Below are 20,971 nucleotides of genomic sequence, written 5' to 3'. Positions count from 1 at the left end.
CCATTGAATGAAACATTCCTCAGTTCCCCTGCACTTGCCAGCTCAGAGAGCTGGAGTGATGGTCATTCAGGTCAAGCAGACATTTAATATTCTAACAGGACATACAGTAGACCAACACCCAGGGCTCATTTTGAGGCAAGAAGTTAATATATGGACACATACAGTATTCACGTACAGTACATGTACACATTTAACCAGTTAAACCCTAGCGTCCCTATTCTTGGACTAACATTCAGCAAAAATAGCAGATCTACAAGCTCAAAACTCATTGCAAGCGTTATGAACTGAATCAGCTATTTTCAGTGAATATATTTAGTGTAGAGTGAAAACAGGAGGGGGGCTATGGTTTAGATCCCTTGTGAATCTGGGGCCTGTTCCTCAAAAGGTGAATTAACAAAGCCTGGCCTTAAGCCAAATCAAGGCTTGACAAAGTCGGGTCCGAAAAGCCTCGTTTGTTCCGTTCCTCAGACGCCAAGCCAGGCTGAAAAGGAGCAACTTTGTCGAGCTAGACCTTGTCAAGCCAGGCTGTGTCCAGCCAGGATAATGAAGCCAGGCTAAATGGGCGGCGATTCGCCGACGACGTATTTCTATAAAAGACCATGAACTCGAGCGCAGATTCCTTGAACTTGACCAATCATGGCAGCGGGGAACAAAACTCGCGCAGCGTTTTTCTCTGTGGCCGAACAGCAGCAGCTCATGCAAGCTTATGAGGAAGTGAAACATGTTATCAACAGAAAAGGAAACACGGCCGTTATTAATAAATCCAGGGAGAAAGCGTGGCAAAGTATTGCACAGTCCTCAGTCCTGTGTGTGTGTGTGTGTGTGTGTGTGTGTGTGTGTGTGTGTGTGTGTGTGTGTTTGCGACGGACGGGCAACAGGACGGACGGGACGGGACGGGACGGGACGGGACGGGACGGGGGGACGGCGGTGTACTGCGACGGGGTCCGCAACGGGACGCACGGGACGGACGGGACGGGGGGGGGGGAGGGGTTGACCGACGGGATGAGCGGGGGACGGGACGAGACACGCAATAACCCCACATTTGCAAGACCACTTTGGTAGAGGTTTGGGTTGTGTAGTTACCTTGCCATCATGATGTAACTCCAAAGGTGGACAAGAAATAAAAAACAAAACAATTTCTCCATTGACTAGAAATTGATAATTTAAAATATGCTCCTTATTGACTTACACAGAGGCTCCTTTAAACCCGTAACTAATAATTTATATATATATTTAAATATATATATATATTATATATATATTATATATTTATATATATGTATATATATATATATATATATATATATATATATATATATATATATATATATATATATATATATATATATATATATATATATATATTGTAAAAAAGGTAAAAGACCTTCAAAGAAGGGACTGCACACTCTAGGGAACAGATGGACAACTTACTACTGCATTATAGTATTTTATTAGCACGACGCGTTTCGCCGTGAGCTTCGTCAGGTGCTATACAAAAGTGTGAGTGTTTGATACAGTGACACATATATAGTGCCATTCATTAAACAGTTCCACCCCTCCAGGCGTGGTATAAATCATTCAATTATTTAAATACATTTCAGTACAGGAGAGGGTAGACAAAAGATGCTGTATGCAAAAACATCAATAAACAAACAGATCAAATAAGAACACATTTAAGGAGAAAACAAAAAAAAGGATAATATAAATGCACATATATATATACATACATACACACATCAGAAGGAATATCTCTAGTACCGACAGGAAATCCCATACAGATGTAAGGCAACCCGTTTATAGATAAAGTCTTTGAGTTAAAAACTTATAAATTGAAACAAATATCATGGTATAGGCACAATCAAAACGGTCAGGATGTGGGTTAAGCATGGATCAGGCCAGGTCCGTTAGTCAGTGAAAACTTTTTGGACTGTTAATTTAAATATAAGGGGCGGTGCGAACATATTTGTACAAAAAAGCGCAGTGTGGTAATAGCACATTAATAACTTTTAAGATTTATAGAAAAGGGCTGAGGTCCAAATTCTCATTTAGGCCATTAGGTTCCATTGTGTTTAAGGTAAAAATCCAGTGAGCTTCTCTCTGCAATAGCAGTTTTATCATGTCGCCACCCCTAGGTGGCAGGTTCACCTTCTCTATGCCAATAAATTTCAATGTGGCTGCTGATCCATGCGCCCTCTCCTTGTAGTGTCGTGCAATGGCATAATCCATGTTGCCGTTTCTGATAGCGGCTTTGTGTTCAGCTATTCTTATTTTCAGGTTGCGTTTCGTTTGACCAATATAGACCATCCCGCATGGACACTTTAACATGTAAACCACATGAGTTGTGTTACAATTAATGAACCCTTTTATTTTATGTACCCGTCCGGTCTGTGGATGATAGAAAATCTTAGTGGTACTGGTGTTGGAACAGTGGGTACATCTACCACAGGGATAATTGCCACATATCTCCTCACTTAACCAATTAGTGCCAGTAGGCCTACTGGGTGCTTTATACATAGATGTGACAACAGAGTCCCTAATGTTTTTGCCTCTTTTAAAACAAAATCTAGGTGATAGTGTTGCTATATTTTTCAAATTTGGGTCGCATTTCAGCATATTCCAATGCTTGTGGATGATGTTCTTAATTTCTTGAGACGAGGTGTTAAACTCGGAGACAAAGGTGACTCTATTATCTGAAATGCTTTTGTTCACGGGTTCCAAAAGTGTCTCTCTTTTTACAGTTTTAGTTTTGCTTTCTGCTTTATGTATAATGGATTTCTTGTAGCCCCTCTGTCGAAATCTATTGTGCATTTCGTCTGCCTTTATCTTAAAATCTGCAGGGTCACTACAAATGCGCTTAAGGCGCAAGAACTGTCCATATGGAATATTTTCTACTAACCGTTTGGGGTGGTAACTCTGAGCGTGTAGTACACTGTTTCGATCTGTCGGTTTACGGTAAATGGTCGTTTTGAGAAGTCCATCAGATTCTACTGAGATTCGTAAATCCAAAAAGTCTATGTGATCTTTGCTGTGTACCATAGTAAATTTTAACGTGGGATGTGTCCCATTAATGTAATTCTTGAATTCCACCAGCTCGTTTTCTTGGCCAGTAAAAACCATCAGGATATCATCTATATATCTTTTCCAGTATATCACCTTTTTCAGCAATGGAGAAGCGGCTTGGTTTTGGATAAAACGGGATTCCCAATGACCCATAAATAAATTGGCATAATTAGGCGCAAATGTAGACCCCATAGCAGTACCCTGGGTTTGAATAAAGAACTTATTGTCAAACATAAAATAGTTGGATTTCAAAATGAAGTTTGTTAAACTTAGTAAACATTCTGAGGGGATATCACCTCTTGTGCCCAAAAAATAAGACATTGCCGCCAGGCCATCATCGTGAGGTATATTGGTATATAGACTTTCTACATCAAAAGATACCAAATAGGCACCATGTGGGATAGTAATGTCTAATGACTTGATTACATCCCTGGTGTCCGCTACGTATGAAGGTAATATTTTGACAGTATCTTTAATAAAGAAATCAACAAATTGGCTCAATGGCTCTGATAGTGAATTATTACCTGAGACGATGGGTCGTCCTGGCGGATTTGTCAAACCTTTATGAATTTTGGGTAATAAATAAAGAACGGGAGTAACTGGAAAATCGACCTTAAGAAACTCAAATTGATGTTTTGTTATACAATTGTCACGGAGAGCAGCATCCAGAATCTTGTCCCTGTCATTCATCAGTTGTTCAATTGGATTTTGGGGAAGACGTTTATAAAAAGAAGTATTATCAAGCTGTCGCATAGCTTCAGCAATATAATCTTTAGTATTTTGAACAACAATAGAACCGCCTTTGTCAGCAGACTTAATAATGATCTTGTCATTTTTACTAAGTTCCTCGAGAGCTTTTCTCTCCAAAGCAGTCACATTTTGGCGTTTATTTACTTTATCTGATGATATGACAAGTTTCTGGATATCCTGCTCTACCATTTTACTAAAGGTGACCAAGGTTGGATTCAAAGTGCTGGTGGGACAAAACTTAGATGATTTCTTTAATTTATTCACAGGATTAATCGGTACAGATTGGTCAACATTTCTGAAGTGGTTTTTAAGATGCAATAGTCTAAAGAATTTATAACAGTCCACTTTTAGCTTAAATGCATTGACTTTGTTTGTAGGTACAAATGAAAGTCCTTTACTTAAGACTGATTGCTGAGCAGGGGAGAGATGACAGTCAGATATATTTATTACCGTCTGTTGCTCTGGCTGCGGGTGACCACTGTGTGCGGGATGGCGTTTCTTCTTGCCCCGCCTCGTCCTCTTCCCCTGGCTCCACCTCGTTGGTGGTAGCTGTGCTGTCGTGGGGTATCCCTTGTTTGTACGTCTAAAAAACGCTCATCTTGGGAGTAGGTCGAGTCGCTTGATAGACCGGGATCAGATTCTTCGGTCAGATTCACATGTTCTGGGGCAACGAGGTGGAGCCAGGGGAAGAGGACGAGGCGGGGCAAGAAGAAACGCCATCCCGCACACAGTGGTCACCCGCAGCCAGAGCAACAGACGGTAATAAATATATCTGACTGTCATCTCTCCCCTGCTCAGCAATCAGTCTTAAGTAAAGGACTTTCATTTGTACCTACAAACAAAGTCAATGCATTTAAGCTAAAAGTGGACTGTTATAAATTCTTTAGACTATTGCATCTTAAAAACCACTTCAGAAATGTTGACCAATCTGTACCGATTAATCCTGTGAATAAATTAAAGAAATCATCTAAGTTTTGTCCCACCAGCACTTTGAATCCAACCTTGGTCACCTTTAGTAAAATGGTAGAGCAGGATATCCAGAAACTTGTCATATCATCAGATAAAGTAAATAAACGCCAAAATGTGACTGCTTTGGAGAGAAAAGCTCTCGAGGAACTTAGTAAAAATGACAAGATCATTATTAAGTCTGCTGACAAAGGCGGTTCTATTGTTGTTCAAAATACTAAAGATTATATTGCTGAAGCTATGCGACAGCTTGATAATACTTCTTTTTATAAACGTCTTCCCCAAAATCCAATTGAACAACTGATGAATGACAGGGACAAGATTCTGGATGCTGCTCTCCGTGACAATTGTATAACAAAACATCAATTTGAGTTTCTTAAGGTCGATTTTCCAGTTACTCCCGTTCTTTATTTATTACCCAAAATTCATAAAGGTTTGACAAATCCGCCAGGACGACCCATCGTCTCAGGTAATAATTCACTATCAGAGCCATTGAGCCAATTTGTTGATTTCTTTATTAAAGATACTGTCAAAATATTACCTTCATACGTAGCGGACACCAGGGATGTAATCAAGTCATTAGACATTACTATCCCACATGGTGCCTATTTGGTATCTTTTGATGTAGAAAGTCTATATACCAATATACCTCACGATGATGGCCTGGCGGCAATGTCTTATTTTTTGGGCACAAGAGGTGATATCCCCTCAGAATGTTTACTAAGTTTAACAAACTTCATTTTGAAATCCAACTATTTTATGTTTGACAATAAGTTCTTTATTCAAACCCAGGGTACTGCTATGGGGTCTACATTTGCGCCTAATTATGCCAATTTATTTATGGGTCATTGGGAATCCCGTTTTATCCAAAACCAAGCCGCTTCTCCATTGCTGAAAAAGGTGATATACTGGAAAAGATATATAGATGATATCCTGATGGTTTTTACTGGCCAAGAAAACGAGCTGGTGGAATTCAAGAATTACATTAATGGGACACATCCCACGTTAAAATTTACTATGGTACACAGCAAAGATCACATAGACTTTTTGGATTTACGAATCTCAGTAGAATCTGATGGACTTCTCAAAACGACCATTTACCGTAAACCGACAGATCGAAACAGTGTACTATACGCTCAGAGTTACCACCCCAAACGGTTAGTAGAAAATATTCCATATGGACAGTTCTTGCGCCTTAAGCGCATTTGTAGTGACCCTGCAGATTTTAAGATAAAGGCAGACGAAATGCACAATAGATTTCGACAGAGGGGCTACAAGAAATCCATTATACATAAAGCAGAAAGCAAAACTAAAACTGTAAAAAGAGAGACACTTTTGGAACCCGTGAACAAAAGCATTTCAGATAATAGAGTCACCTTTGTCTCCGAGTTTAACACCTCGTCTCAAGAAATTAAGAACATCATCCACAAGCATTGGAATATGCTGAAATGCGACCCAAATTTGAAAAATCTAGCAACACTATCACCTAGATTTTGTTTTAAAAGAGGCAAAAACATTAGGGACTCTGTTGTCACATCTATGTATAAAGCACCCAGTAGGCCTACTGGCACTAATTGGTTAAGTGAGGAGATATGTGGCAATTATCCCTGTGGTAGATGTACCCACTGTTCCAACACCAGTACCACTAAGATTTTCTATCATCCACAGACCGGACGGGTACATAAAATAAAAGGGTTCATTAATTGTAACACAACTCATGTGGTTTACATGTTAAAGTGTCCATGCGGGATGGTCTATATTGGTCAAACGAAACGCAACCTGAAAATAAGAATAGCTGAACACAAAGCCGCTATCAGAAACGGCAACATGGATTATGCCATTGCACGACACTACAAGGAGAGGGCGCATGGATCAGCAGCCACATTGAAATTTATTGGCATAGAGAAGGTGAACCTGCCACCTAGGGGTGGCGACATGATAAAACTGCTATTGCAGAGAGAAGCTCACTGGATTTTTACCTTAAACACAATGGAACCTAATGGCCTAAATGAGAATTTGGACCTCAGCCCTTTTCTATAAATCTTAAAAGTTATTAATGTGCTATTACCACACTGCGCTTTTTTGTACAAATATGTTCGCACCGCCCCTTATATTTAAATTAACAGTCCAAAAAGTTTTCACTGACTAACGGACCTGGCCTGATCCATGCTTAACCCACATCCTGACCGTTTTGATTGTGCCTATACCATGATATTTGTTTCAATTTATAAGTTTTTAACTCAAAGACTTTATCTATAAACGGGTTGCCTTACATCTGTATGGGATTTCCTGTCGGTACTAGAGATATTCCTTCTGATGTGTGTATGTATGTATATATATATGTGCATTTATATTATCCTTTTTTTTGTTTTCTCCTTAAATGTGTTCTTATTTGATCTGTTTGTTTATTGATGTTTTTGCATACAGCATCTTTTGTCTACCCTCTCCTGTACTGAAATGTATTTAAATAATTGAATGATTTATACCACGCCTGGAGGGGTGGAACTGTTTAATGAATGGCACTATATATGTGTCACTGTATCAAACACTCACACTTTTGTATAGCACCTGACGAAGCTCACGGCGAAACGCGTCGTGCTAATAAAATACTATAATGCAGTAGTAAGTTGTCCATCTGTTCCCTAGAGTGTGCAGTCCCTTCTTTGAAGGTCTTTTACCTTTTTTACAATTTATATGCCTGCTGACTAGACTTGCACCTCCAACGGGGTTTTTTGGATGTGCAGGAGTCCCCTTTTTTGTTATATATATATATATATATATATATATATATATATATATATATATATATATATATATATATATATTTATATATATATATATATGTGTGTATATGTATGTGTTAGACATTTTTTATAATATTTTAAAAAAAATGGTAATATATTATCAAACATCTAACAACAATATGAACTATAGTGTTAACAGAGTGACAATGACATATCACATGAGTCATTGTGAAACAATTATGATTCATGGTCACACACTATTTCAGTAATATAATTACATTGATTATATCTTATTGTATTGATTTCATTTTATTTGAATGCAGGGTCATTAAAATGAGTCCATATACAAACACATGTTTTGAATTAACTGTGGAAAAACTTGAAGAACAAGGCACTGGCTTAAGTAAGCTTGGCTGCTCCTGACCAGGCTAACTTCACAGCTAAATTGCCATGGTAACTAAGCTAGGCTTGCTTCAATTCTCTTTTGAGGAATCGGATAAGGCTAAACTTAGCCAGGGTGAACTGGCTAAACTAATCTTCAAGATAATTCACCTTTTGAGGAACCGAGTCAGCTCTAATCCTGGCTAAATTAAGCCAGGATAGGTGGTAAAGCCAGGCTTTAGCTCTAATTCACCTTTTGAGGAACAGGCCCCTGGTCAACTAAGTATTGGATTTAGGTGGATAAACCAACATAAAAAAATATTAGTGTACTGTAGGTACAGTGTATGTACAGTGTATGTATATGTACTATAGTGTGTATGTGAACGTACACACGTTAGTGCAGAATGCTGCTAAACTCTGTTGATAGAGTAGATAACAGAATGCTCTGTCTGCATATTAGGGGGCATGGACATGAAAACACAACTTCCTGTGATGTTGGTTAGAAAGAACTGCCATCATAAGAGAGGGGGTTGTGTGGAACAGCCATGATTGAAAACACAACTTACAGTCATCTTCTGTAGAAGAACTGCCTTCATTACAGAGGGGGGTGTGTGGAACAGCCAAGTATGATCGCAGTGGATGGAAAGAGTTGTGGTTTATAGGAGGCTCAGATACAGAACGTTTTCACATCTCTAAACCACAAAACAGTTTCATTTACTGATGATAATCATCATTTATCTGAATTTCACACCAACCATTAATATTAGGCTAATCTCCCTGCTGCTGTACCATGTTATATATTTTATACATTAAATTGGCTTTAAACTGTTTATCTTGTTAAGAACATCGGTTGTTCCATGTTATACGGGTATATTATTATGTTAAAATGAATTTGGAACAGTTTATCTTGTTAACATCTTGCTGTACCATGTTACATATTGTATACATCAAACTGGTTTTATACCATACTGAATGAGTGTTTCTCAATAACAGTTCACATAATTATTGAATGCTAATGAATGGGCAGCACCATGTCAGAACCACTGACCCATATACACTGCTACCATCAGACCAGGCCATACATTCAAATACTGAATGAACAGACTGGTCCACAGTCGTATGGTGGACCATGCTGAAAATAACTGATCTATAAGCTCACAACGCATTGCATCAGCTACGCTTTGTGAGCTTGTAGATTGTCTATTTTAAGAGACCTGTCCCTGACCTGACGATTTATATTGCATATCGTTGCTGTCGCGATGCAACGTGTTTTGAACTTGTAAATCTGCTATTTTCACTACTTTTGTTCGCCACTCTTGAATGATGAAGTAGGGCATCAATTGACAAAAAAAACATAAAAAGGTTGAAATATGGTGATACAAAGTTTCTGCCTGACAGTGACAATATTTGATATGTTTCATATATTTTATTTGATATGTTGCACAAAACACTATCACACACTTGATGTATATATATATATATATATATATATATATATATATATATATATATATATATATATATATATATATATATATATATATATATATATATGTATATTACTAACCCTAACCCTTTTTTATGTCATATAATTTTTTATATTTTTTCTTTATTTAATGTAACTGAAATGTGTAAATTGCACAAAATCACCCATTCCTTTATAACTGGTACTGATTCTGTGGTGTAGATTTTATAGGTAAACATGTCCCTTTACTGTTTATGATCAACCACACACACATCATATCCTCCAAACAAGGATGTTGTGTCTACCAGCTATCAGTGGTGGAAAAAGTACTCACATGTTTTACTTACGTAAAAGTATCAATAATGCAATGTAGAATTACTCTGTTACAAGTAAAAGTACGGAATTTACTTGAGTAAAAGTACAAAAGTATTAGCGTCAAAATATACTTAAGTACTAAAAGTAAAAGTACTACTACTCATTATGCACAATATCCCATTTCACATGTATAAAAATCCTTTGAAAATAGCTGATCTACTGATCTACAAGCTCACGTCGCGTGAGCTTGTAGATCATCTATTTTCAAATATTCATGGCAGAAGTGGTTAATGTATGCTTTACAAAGTAACTAGAAACTAGGGGTTTTCTTAGTTTCGTAGTAAGAAACTTACTTATGGGATATGGCACAGAGCACAACACATGAGCTCCCGGTACTAATTCCATTTGTTCAGGGTCATGGGACGCGAAACCGGAATCCGGCTCGGGTATAAAACCCCCTCGCGTCACAGGGAACACCCTCGTAACCCTTCACTCTGCATGCTAAAAAGCGCACAGAAGGGGTTTTAGGTAAGTTTCTTACTTCGAAACTAAGAAAACTGGGGTTACCTACGTAACCTGCTGAACCCCATCCTTCCCACACCTCATGGCCCCAGACCCTGCCCTCCCGGCAAGGTCCAGGCCCCCAGGCGGCTGACCCCGCAGGGCAAGACAGGAAAGGACAAAAAGCAAGGACCTGACAGACCAAGGTCTGACTCTATCGGTCAAAAGAGACTGAACTTGTCCATCTCTTAGTCCGAAGAACAGGACCCCAGGCCTCCGGACGCATGACCCTCCGGGTCAGAGGCGAGGAAGGCCTCAAGGCAAGGACCCAACAGACCGAAGTCCGCCCTTCACAGCCAGGGAGGTAAAAGACCCCGTCCACCCCCTGGCATAGAAGACCAGGTCCTCCTTCCCCCTAGATCCAGCCCCGCTGGGCCAGGGGAAGCACAGCGCCGCCACGGCCAGGTAGAAGGCCACGAAGTCAAGACTCCCTTGACCCGAGGACGCCCCGTCAGTGGGAGGCGAAAGAGCTCAAGCCCTGTCACCCACCGCCTGACTGCTACCGGCCGCCACGCCCAGGACCGTGTGCGCCATTTCAGATGCCGCCACGTCCAGGCTGTATAAGGCCGCAAACGTGGAGGGACACGACCAGTTTGCTGCCGTGCAAAAGTCCCGCATCGGAACCCCTTTGTAGAGGGCCCAAGATGCAGCCACACCCCGAGTAGAGTGGGCCCCGAGGCCCACCGGGACCACAGTCCCACTACTCTCATAGGCCAACCGGACAGCCTCCACAATCCACCTGGAGGGTGTAGGCTGAGCCACAGCCTTCCTCCGGCCGCCCGGGCCGTAGGAGACAAACAGCTGAGTCGACTCCCTGCCGGCCGCTGTCTTCTGACAGCAAAGTCTCAGAGCCCTCACTGGGCAGAGACAGTGCAACCGCTTATCCTCCGCTGAACCAAACGGCGGAGGATGGAAAGCCCCCAACTCCACTGGGGCCCCAGCAAACACGCCATTCTTAGGGACAAAGGCCAGGTCAGTTTTCAACAAAAAACCCCTGCCGTCACCTGAGAACTGCATACAGTCAGAGCTCACCGAGAGCGCCTGCAAGTTGCCAACGCGCTTAGCTGTACACAGGGCCACCAGAAGAACCGTTTTGAGACTAATCATCCTCAGAGTCAAGGTCACAAACGGCTCAAAAGGAGGAAGGCAGAGTGCGTCCAGCACCACCACCAGGTCCCATGTAGGGAACAAAGGCCTGTTGACCGGCTTGTCCCGTTTCACTCTGGCCATAAAACGCTGCACCAGCGAATTAAGGCCCACTGACTTGCCATCGAACCCCACATGGCAAGAGGAGATGGCTGCCAAGTACACCTTGATGGTGGAGAAAGCCAGGCCCTGGTTCATTCTGCTCTGCAGGAAAGTCAGGACGCTGGCCACAGGCGCCTAGAAGGCTATTACTGGAGGCGAGCGCCTATCGTACCAGGACTCAAAAATGTTCCACCTGATGTCATACTGAGACCTCGTGGAACTCGCCCTGGCACCCTGAAAGGTGGCCACCACACCAGGAGGCAGCCCCTGTGAGCTCAAACTTGTACGCTCACGAGCCAGACCCACTGGTCCGGCGCCTGGTGGTGTCCGCAGGACCCCGTCCCCGTCCTGCTCCAGAACGTCTCCGAACAACAGGGGAGTTCGTGGCTCGCAGCGGGGGGTAGGAGTGACTCCCGACCTCCACATGTGCCACGCTGGAGCGGGCGGCCAGGGTCTCAGTGAGCAGCAAAGGTCCAAGACCCGGAGGTTGCGTGACCGTTTCCCGCACTGATGACCACTCCCGGGCAGCAAGCCCAACCTGAAACTCAGGATGCTCTGTGTCCATACGGCGTGTGGTAGAGCTAGGAGTGACATTCTCCTCGAGAAGGCCTCACGCCCCCCCCCCCTTCTCTTTCATCAGGAAATAAGTTGAAAAAGAGCCCAGTGGACTCTGCTTCAGTAAAATTTCTCTGATTACACCTCTGCTCCGTAGTGACCCCGGGTTACGTAGGTAACCCCCTGTTTCCAGCATCCGTGCGGTTAGGCCCGTTGCTTGAAAAGACAAAACATCGATTGACAAAGGAAGTCTGCTGGAAAAATGCGAACCGTAGCCCTTCTGGTCCGTCCAGAGGTTCGGATTGCAAGTTTTCCCCGGGTTCTAGTCAGTGAGCCAGAGGGTTCGCAGGGTAGGTCAAAGCCAAGCGCATCATCAAGGACAAGCACCACCCAAGTCACAGACTGTTCAAACCCCTACAACGACCGCGACCGGGCAAGGGGCTCTACCGCAGTATCAAGAGTTCCACCACCAGGTTCTGGTGCAGTTTTAATCCGGCTGCTGTCAGAATGCTGAATGAGGCATAAGCCTTGTTCAGCAGCCTGACAACAGGCGGTGCAGACTTTTCTGGCTCTTTCTGAACACACCTGTGGATTATACCAGGGACAATGACTTGGACTTAGCTTCCCCTCGGACACACCTGTGGACTACACCAGGTACAAATGACTTTTTGTTGCACTCCCTCATGGAGCTACTTGCGGATTATACTAGGGTCAGTCCACCCTAGGTGGACACGCACTGACCTTTTGCACCTTAATCCCATGTATAACGCACTGACTTTTTTTGTCTTTTTTATTGTGCTCTTTTTCTCTAAGCACCTTAAAGTCCATATGTATATCATGCACAGTATAAGTATAACATGCACAGTATACATACATTGCTGCTATGCTCAGGCACCTTAGTTTTTTATTATCTCAGGTACTTTGTAAATATGTAGATAACTTGTCTGGCCTTCTGTTGCTCTCTTGTTTTGATCTCCTTCCCACTTGCCCCCCACCCCTCTCCTTCTCCCCCCCCCCCTCTTCTTTCTATGTAAATTAACGTTGCGATGGGAACGATGTACAAAAACGAATTTCACCCACTTTTTACCTTGTAAACCTGTGATGTGACAATAAAACTGATTCTGATTCTGATTCTGATTCTAGGTGGGGGCCACTGACGTCACCTGCTCCGAGGAGCGCTTGTCCGTCTCCTAGGAAACCAGTGACGACTCCATTTTGATAACCATGATCATTCGGGAGGCGTCCACCAGGGGCAGTCACGGCAGCGTCAGTGCGTGCGGTGGACGTGATGAGGTCACAAGACCGAAGTGAGTGCCCGTTCCCGTGAGAGACGCGGGCACCGTCGCTTCGAGTGGCGAGACAGCGGAACCCTTTCTCGGTTTTGTTGTTGTTACCCGGACCGATACTCTCGTCCCCCCCGGGGAGTGTCGAAGGGGTAACACCGGGGTCCTCTGGTCCGTCAACTTCCGCCCCTTGACAACCGCCATTTTAGGGAGGTCGACTGGGGCGGGCCTTTCGTGCGGTGTCGTTGCTACACGGAACGAAACCTTCGTCCCACCAGGGGAGTCTCGATGGTGTAACACCGGGGCCCTCAGGAATGTACACTTCCGCCTCCCCTCGTCTTACAGAGGTGCTTTGCAGCCATCTGCTGGACGGGAGAAGGTACTGCACATGTGCAGACAGAAATGTTTCGTTCACAGAGGGGCCCTGTTTCATATCTTGAAACAACACTTTTAGAGACATTCGATTCACAGCAAGGTTACTACCTGTACCTGATTCATTATGTTCAAAGCACGCACAGGACTTTCCGTGTGGCGGCCGTGATGAGGTCATCGCGTCGGAGGACGTGCCCGTTCTCGTGAGAAACAGGGGCACCGTTGCCTCGAGCGGTGAAACAGCGGAACCCTACCGCAGTGTCGTTGTTTACCCGGCGCAATACTCCCGACCCACCTGGGGAGTGTCTATGGGGTGACACCGGGGTCCTCTGCCATGACAACATCCTCCTCCAACCGTCCGTCATCTTGGTGAGGTCGACTGACCGGCCCTCTTGTACGGTGTCGTTGATGTAACACGGAACGAAACTTTTGACCCACAAGGGGAGTCTCGCCGGTGTAACACCGGGGCCCTCTGATAAGTAAACTTCCGCCTGTCCTCGTCCGCCATGTTGGGCAGATTGAGGGAGGACGCCATGTTGTTCCTCAACTGTCCTACAGATGCGCTTTGCAGCCATCTTCCGGACAGAAGAAGGAACTGCACCGGCGCAGTTAGAAATGTATCTTTCTCACAGAGGGGCCCAGTTCTACACCTAGAAAACAATGCTTTTCGAGACACTTGATTCATAGCAAAGGTTTTACTACCTGCATTTGATTCATCATGTTCAGCATGCACAGGACACAGGACTCCCTACAGTGTTCGGAATGCTGTTCCAAGGCGCAAACCGAGCACTGAGGGCTCATTGGAGAATCGAGGGCAGGGCACCTCGTTTGACTCGGGGTTTGAACCGCCTCGTTCATTTACACGTGAAAAGATGAGCATTTGTGATATTGGCAAAACATTTAATTTCACACACAGGATGCACATGTTTCACACACATTTAGACAAAAAAGGACACTGTGAACCTAGTGAAGCCCATGGCGAGACTTCAGTTCATTGTCTCTTTTAGTCTCTGTGTACCCCTGGATCCACCCGTGGCCCTGTCCGTGAAGCCCATGGGAGGGAGGCCCAAGACCCCAGGTCCGCTCCGGAGAGAATTCTTATCGGGAAGCCCCTTCTCTCCGGTTCCTTCGTCCCTTTCTGCCACGAGAAGTGCAGGGCCCTTCGGACTCCGTCAGCCTCGGGCAGTAGTCTGGACTCGTCCCGCCGGGAGGGTGAGCTTCTCGCGCTGAGTCTTCTTCGCGGCACCGCTGGAACGTGGAGCAGCATGTAGCGGTGGGCTCACGCCTGGGCCTGTGCTCACCGCCGACGCCTTATAGAGCCCATGACGAGGCCAGCGTCGGGGTGAGCGCCGCTAGCCTCCTGGCTCTGTTGAAGCGGCATTCCAGCCGGTGTCGGGAGAAGACGCCCCAGGCCTTGCATGCGTCCGAACCCTTCGGACCATCCAGGGCTATCCGCGCGTGGTTAGGCCCCAGGCAGGAGATGCAAAGGCGGTGACGATCTTCTGCGGCGACGAAGAGGCTGCAGCTGTCCAAGCCGCAGGCACGCGGCGCCTCCATCTTCTCCTCTTGTTTTTTCCCCGAGGCTAACAGGCTAGCTAGCACTTAGCTCTAACACTAGCCTGGCTTAGCACTTAGCTTAGCTTTAGCTGCTTCACAGCGGTAGCGCTGCAGCATTTGCCCCGAGGCAGGAAAAACTTGAGAGGACAGGAAAGAAAATCAAGTAACTCGGGAGAGTTAATAATAATAATAATAATAACTGATTTTTTTTTAGAACGAATCACCCGTAGAGTGACACTGGGTGCTCTCGCTTTGGGAGTTGCTGGGATTCGAAAAGTTTCCTCATGCTATAGTGTTGCTTCAGGCTCCGTGCGCTTTCGCTTTGCAGAGTGAAGGAAGAGGGTGTTCCCTGTGACGCGAGGGGGTTTTATACCCGAGCCGGATTCCGGTTTCGCGTCCCATGACCCTGAACAAATGGAATTAGTACCGGGAGCTCATGTGTTGTGCTCTGTGCCATCGCCGGAGGGCGATGATATCCCATAAGTACGTTTCTTATGTAGAAACGAAAGAATAACTAAAGTTTTCAAATAATTGTAGAGGAGTAAAAGTAAAATATTTGCTTCTGAGATGTGGTGGAGTAGAAGTAAAAGTACTGAAAATTGGAAATACTCCAGTACTCCATACTCCTCAAAATTGTACTTAAGTACAGTACTTGAGTAAATGTACTTAGTTACTTTACACCACTGCCAGCTATTGATCACAAAATCTCTCTCTCTCGCGCTCTCTCTCTCTCTCACACGCACACACACACACACGCACGCACGCACGCACGCACGACACGCACGCACGCACGCACGCACGCACAGTAAAGACCCTGGGGGACCCCAGTCAACTAAGTGTAACCTGGTGTGTTTATTTTTTTAAATTTACTTTTAAAATACTGACAGGAGTGATTACAATACTCTGCATGTCACAAACTGTAAAAGTATCACATTTAATACACAAGTATGCTGTAGAATAGTGGGCTGGAAATACTGTATGTCCAAAAAAAAGAAAGAAAACCTGTAGTTCTATATTCAGAGGCATTTATCTTGATCAACTTCCAGGCAAAGCCATTTGGCTGGATCCTGATTCGCTCCCCTGACCTGGAGGTCCCGCCCTCCGCCTATATAGTCAGGGGACGGATATACGTTTGTCCCTTCGTTCTCTTCTCGTAAAGAATACAGAACACATCTCCTCAGTTTCGCCGAAGGATTGTTAGCTTAACTACGTTTCACTAGGCAGATCAACATTTGTGACCGCGAGACGCTAGCAAATCCAGGTGATTTCTGACCTTTTATTTTTCAATGTGATAACTTCGATTCCAAATCTTGTTATTACAAGTTAGCTTCGATCGCTAACTGTTAGCTTCGATCGCTAACTGTTAGCTTCGATCGCTAACTGTTAGCTTGCTAACCGCAGCTTAGCCTAGTAGCACTTGTTAGCACGGAAAGCTAGCAAGTGACTAACGTGCAATAGCTGTTTAGGCTAGCTCACCTCTGTTGTTCGGCCAACCCGCAGATTAGCCTTGGCTCCACGTGTAGCGGCCCACTAGCTTCAAAGCTAGCTCGACAGGGAATTTGTGGTTGGCAAGGCCTTCACCGAATTATCCTAGTCAGGAGTGAGTAGGCCCAGAGCCACAGTCTCACTCCCCGCGCAAGCCTTAGTTGAAGCCCCAGAGGCTGAAGCTAAGAGCATGGCGTCCGGGACCAAGTGGAAGACCCGGTCCAGTGCTGGCCCTCTACACAGGCACACACAGCATGCCTGGACATCAGCCACGCGAGGCAGGGCTCATTGAAGGGGCAGCCTTTTGTCCGATCTGCGGAGGGATGGACACAAAGTTTCTCCGCAAGTGGCTCAACAAATTCCCTGTCGCGCTCGGATCCTCCGAGCGGGGTCGATCCGGGGGAGGGCCCGAGCGATCGGACGGGGGCCGCGGCAAGGCCGCTCTGCGTGCCATCCCCGGCCTTGAGTTGGGGCAGACGAATTGAGACGGCCGGGCCGATCTGCGACGTGGAACCAAAGGACCACGTCTACGAAAACCTTGAGGATGAGGCCATGGTGGAAGAAGACGAGGACGACCATATCTCCCTCGACTCCCCAGTCGAGGGAGACCTTCTTCCCCCCAGAGGAAGAAGATAGGCTAGCCCTGACTAGCCTTAGGCTAGCCCTGACAAGGACGCTAGCTCAACGGACGGCTAGCTCACACTGTAGCTCAGTTAGCCTACACTAGCCCTGACTCCACGTGTTGCGTCCTACAAGCTACCAAAGCTAGCCCGAAGAGAAGATCATGGTCGACGGAGCCGTCCTCGAAGCCTACCCAGTCGGAGTGAGTCGATGCCCATGGCCAACCTCACATCCCACCCACGCCTTGGTGAGCACCCCAGAGGCCGAACCAAGAGCGTGGTGCCCGGGACCAGGCGTAGGACCCGATCCAGCGCCACCTTGTTGTTAGTATTCCAGCGAATACTGGTAGCTCCGACCGCTACCTTTAACACTGCTGACTCAGCCAGCCTGGCCACGTAGCACTTGTTAGCCTCGAGCTAAACGGTGACTCCGATCTCCGCTGCGGCTCAGCTAGCCTAGCCACCTAACACTCTTAGCCTTGAGCTAACATCCCACCCACGCCTTGGTGAGCGCCTCAGAGGCCGAACCAAGAGCGTGGTGCCCGGGACCAGGCGTTGGACCCGATCTAGCACCACCTTGTTGTTAGTATTCCAGAGCTAAGCCCTGACGCTCGCTCCCAGCGAATACTGGTAGCTCCGACCGCTACCGTTAACACTGCTGACTCAGCCGGCCTGGCCACGTAGCACTTGTTAGCCTCGAGCTAAACGGTGACTCCGAGCTCCGCTGTGGCTCAGCTAGCCTAGCCAACTAGCACTCTTAGCCTTGAGCTAACAGTGCCTCCGAGCTTCGCAAATAAAAAATTCTGCGTAGCGCTCATTAGCCTGGAGCTAATAGTGACAGCCCGTGTTTCGCCTCACAAGACAACACGAACGATAGGTCAGGTGACATCGAAATTCTATGTAGGGGCTAGAAGTGGGAGAAAATAATCAATTAAATTGTTTTTCTTTGTTGTTTTCTCATGCCCCCCATGTAAAGTGTCTTTGGGCACTTAGAAACGTTCTATATCAATTTTATATTATTATTATTATTATTATTATTATTATTATTATTATTATTATTATTATTATTATTATTATTATTATGCATTGACCCAACCTTAATATACTGTACAGTCTTACAACATTTGTATTGTATGACATACGATTCAAGAGTTATAGGCCAAGACGTGAATTGGCCTCCAGTGTGTGTGCAAAGTTTCATGCCAATCGGTCCAACCATGCCGCACGCACGCACGCACGCACGCACGCACGCACGCACACAAACACACACACACACACACACACACACACACACACACACACACACACACACACACACACACACACACACACACACACACACACACACACACACACACACACACACACACACACACACAAGCGCGCCCACATCTGATTGAAATCATCATTCTTACCTGCACTGAAATGGATGATGGTCGAAAACAGCAAGCATGTACCAACAGAGGCCATGTTCTCTGTCCTGTAGAGAAATAAACAATATAATTGTTAATGTTGATTTCTTTTGTGATAATGTCTGACAATCAATAACATAACATGGATCCTCAGATGCATTTGGTTCAATTCGTACACTCAGAGTTAAATTAATACGAAGGCTTTTACTGTGTACAAGTGTTGTTGTAGATCTGCAATGTTTGAAAAAAAGCAGATTTTTGACACATAATTTGATTAAATATTATTCAAATTTACAAAGTAACTAGTAACTAAAGCTGTCAAATAAATGTAGTGGAATAAGAAGTACATTATATGATTATGAGATGTAGTGGAGTATAAGGATCAAGTATCAAGAAATGGAAATACTCAAGTAAAGTAAAAAATACCCTGCAATTGTAGTAATTAATGTAGTAGTTACTTTACACTGGTGGTTCTCAAACGTTTTCATGTTAAGGACCCCCAAATTGACACATATTAGCCCACGAATAGAAGACTTTTACAACCATTTTAATTGCAATGACCCTCAGTTTGATATACATTAGGCCAAAGTTCAGTTCACACATTTTTAAATTAACTAGTTCAGTTCATTGTTCATAATTCAAAGTTACTAAACTTCATGGTTACAAAAATGAACTATTATAGTTATTTTTTTCAATACGTTGCTGCGAGCTATTATTTGTCAAAATTATTGCCACAGCCCATATAGAACCACAGACAGCAATTATTGTATCCGTTTTAACACTGAAACTATGTGTCAGATTGTTAGGCCTACTATTACTAATAGTAATACTATTAGTATTACTAATATTATTGATTATTGATATATATATATGGAATATATATGGAATATATATATATATATATATATATATATATATATATATATATATATATATATATATATATATATATATATATATGCATGAAAGACGCATCTTCAGTGATGTGTTCCTGAGCTCATCAATAAGGGTTAGTTGTTACCAACATAAATAAAAAACTATCTGCAACACAGTTTTATACAATATAGCCTATGTAGTGGGGGTCCCTGCTTGATCTCTCTCTCAGCTAAGGGGTCCTTCACCTGAAAAACGTTGAAGACCCTGGCCTGTATTATTATATTATATGAATATAATCCAGGATTATGCCATTTTAGCCATAATGTTTTAAAAACATAGCAGACTTACAAGCTCACAATGAGTTGCATCCACGACACGTTGTGAGCTTGTATGTCCTCTATTTTAGGCACAGGACACCGTCGTGCTGCGAAGTATAAATTAGGCTCTAGCCCCGAGTGAACAGCAGCAGCAGCAGCAGCAGCAGAGAGAGAAAGAAAACTGCATCAACAGTGAAAAGTTGTGAAACAGTGAAAAATACTTTGTTTTAAACACAAGCAGTACACCCAGCAGCGTTGTTGTTGTTGTTGTTGTTGTTGTTGTTGTTCATACGTGTGTAGTTAATAGAACCAGTGGTGTCATGGGGGCCACACGGAGTATGACGGCCTGTACATTTTGACTTCTAAATGAATGAATGAATGAACAAATTAATTAAATAAATAAATAAATAAATAAATAAATAAATAAATAAATAAATAAATAAATAAATAAATAAATAAATAAATAAATAAATAAATAAATAAATAAATAAATATATGGTGCATACTAGGAGTGGTTGCAAGAGGCTGTCTCTGTTCGGTATAGTTGCATCATCACTGTTTTTTGGATGTTATTGCTAATAGTAAATCGTATTATTGTTGAAATGATAAATCTACAGCAAGGTCAAACTCAGCAGCTTAACTTGAACAAAATGTTGCTGTTTAAGTACTCATAATCCTACATTGAAATGGTTGAAACACTAGTTCATTAGACCTACTAGTAATATTAGTGATATACTCACAGAGGATCACGCAGGGCACGATGTGACCCATCGTTTCCTGTGAAGAACGACTCTGAAATGCCTTTCTACTTCCTGTTCACAGTGAACTAATAGCTATGAGAAGCAGAGAGACAGAGAGAGAGAGAGAGAGAGAGAGAGAGAGAGCGAGAGACAGACAGACAGACAGACAGACCACACACGTGCTTCGCGAAGTAGGGCATTAATTTATTTAATTTATATACTGTAGGTCCAAGATCTCTTACAGCCACAATATGTAAATATGTT

The 20,971-nt window shown here is 43.8% G+C and overlaps 1 protein-coding gene across 1 annotated transcript in view; it reads right to left on the bottom strand.

Annotated features, from left to right (window-relative positions):
* LOC308101327 (uncharacterized protein) overlaps positions 1-20,746 on the bottom strand; it is a 52,304-nt gene extending 31,558 nt beyond the window's left edge. The window contains exons 1-2 of the mRNA XM_080450751.1: positions 20,708-20,746; positions 18,778-18,842 (exon numbers count right to left, since the gene is read on the bottom strand). Coding sequence (XP_080306877.1) covers positions 18,778-18,832 — 55 coding nt within the window. The 5' untranslated portion in view covers positions 18,833-18,842; positions 20,708-20,746. The remainder of the gene's footprint in view (positions 1-18,777; positions 18,843-20,707) is intronic.
* Between the last annotated feature and the right edge of the window lie 225 nt (positions 20,747-20,971).

This window comes from Gymnoscopelus braueri, assembly GCF_963280865.1.
Source record: "Gymnoscopelus braueri genome assembly, chromosome: 15".
NCBI classification, from domain to species: domain Eukaryota; kingdom Metazoa; phylum Chordata; class Actinopteri; order Myctophiformes; family Myctophidae; genus Gymnoscopelus; species Gymnoscopelus braueri.
Note: the sequence above shows the minus strand (reverse complement) of the source record. Positions and strands in the feature narration are given on the sequence as shown.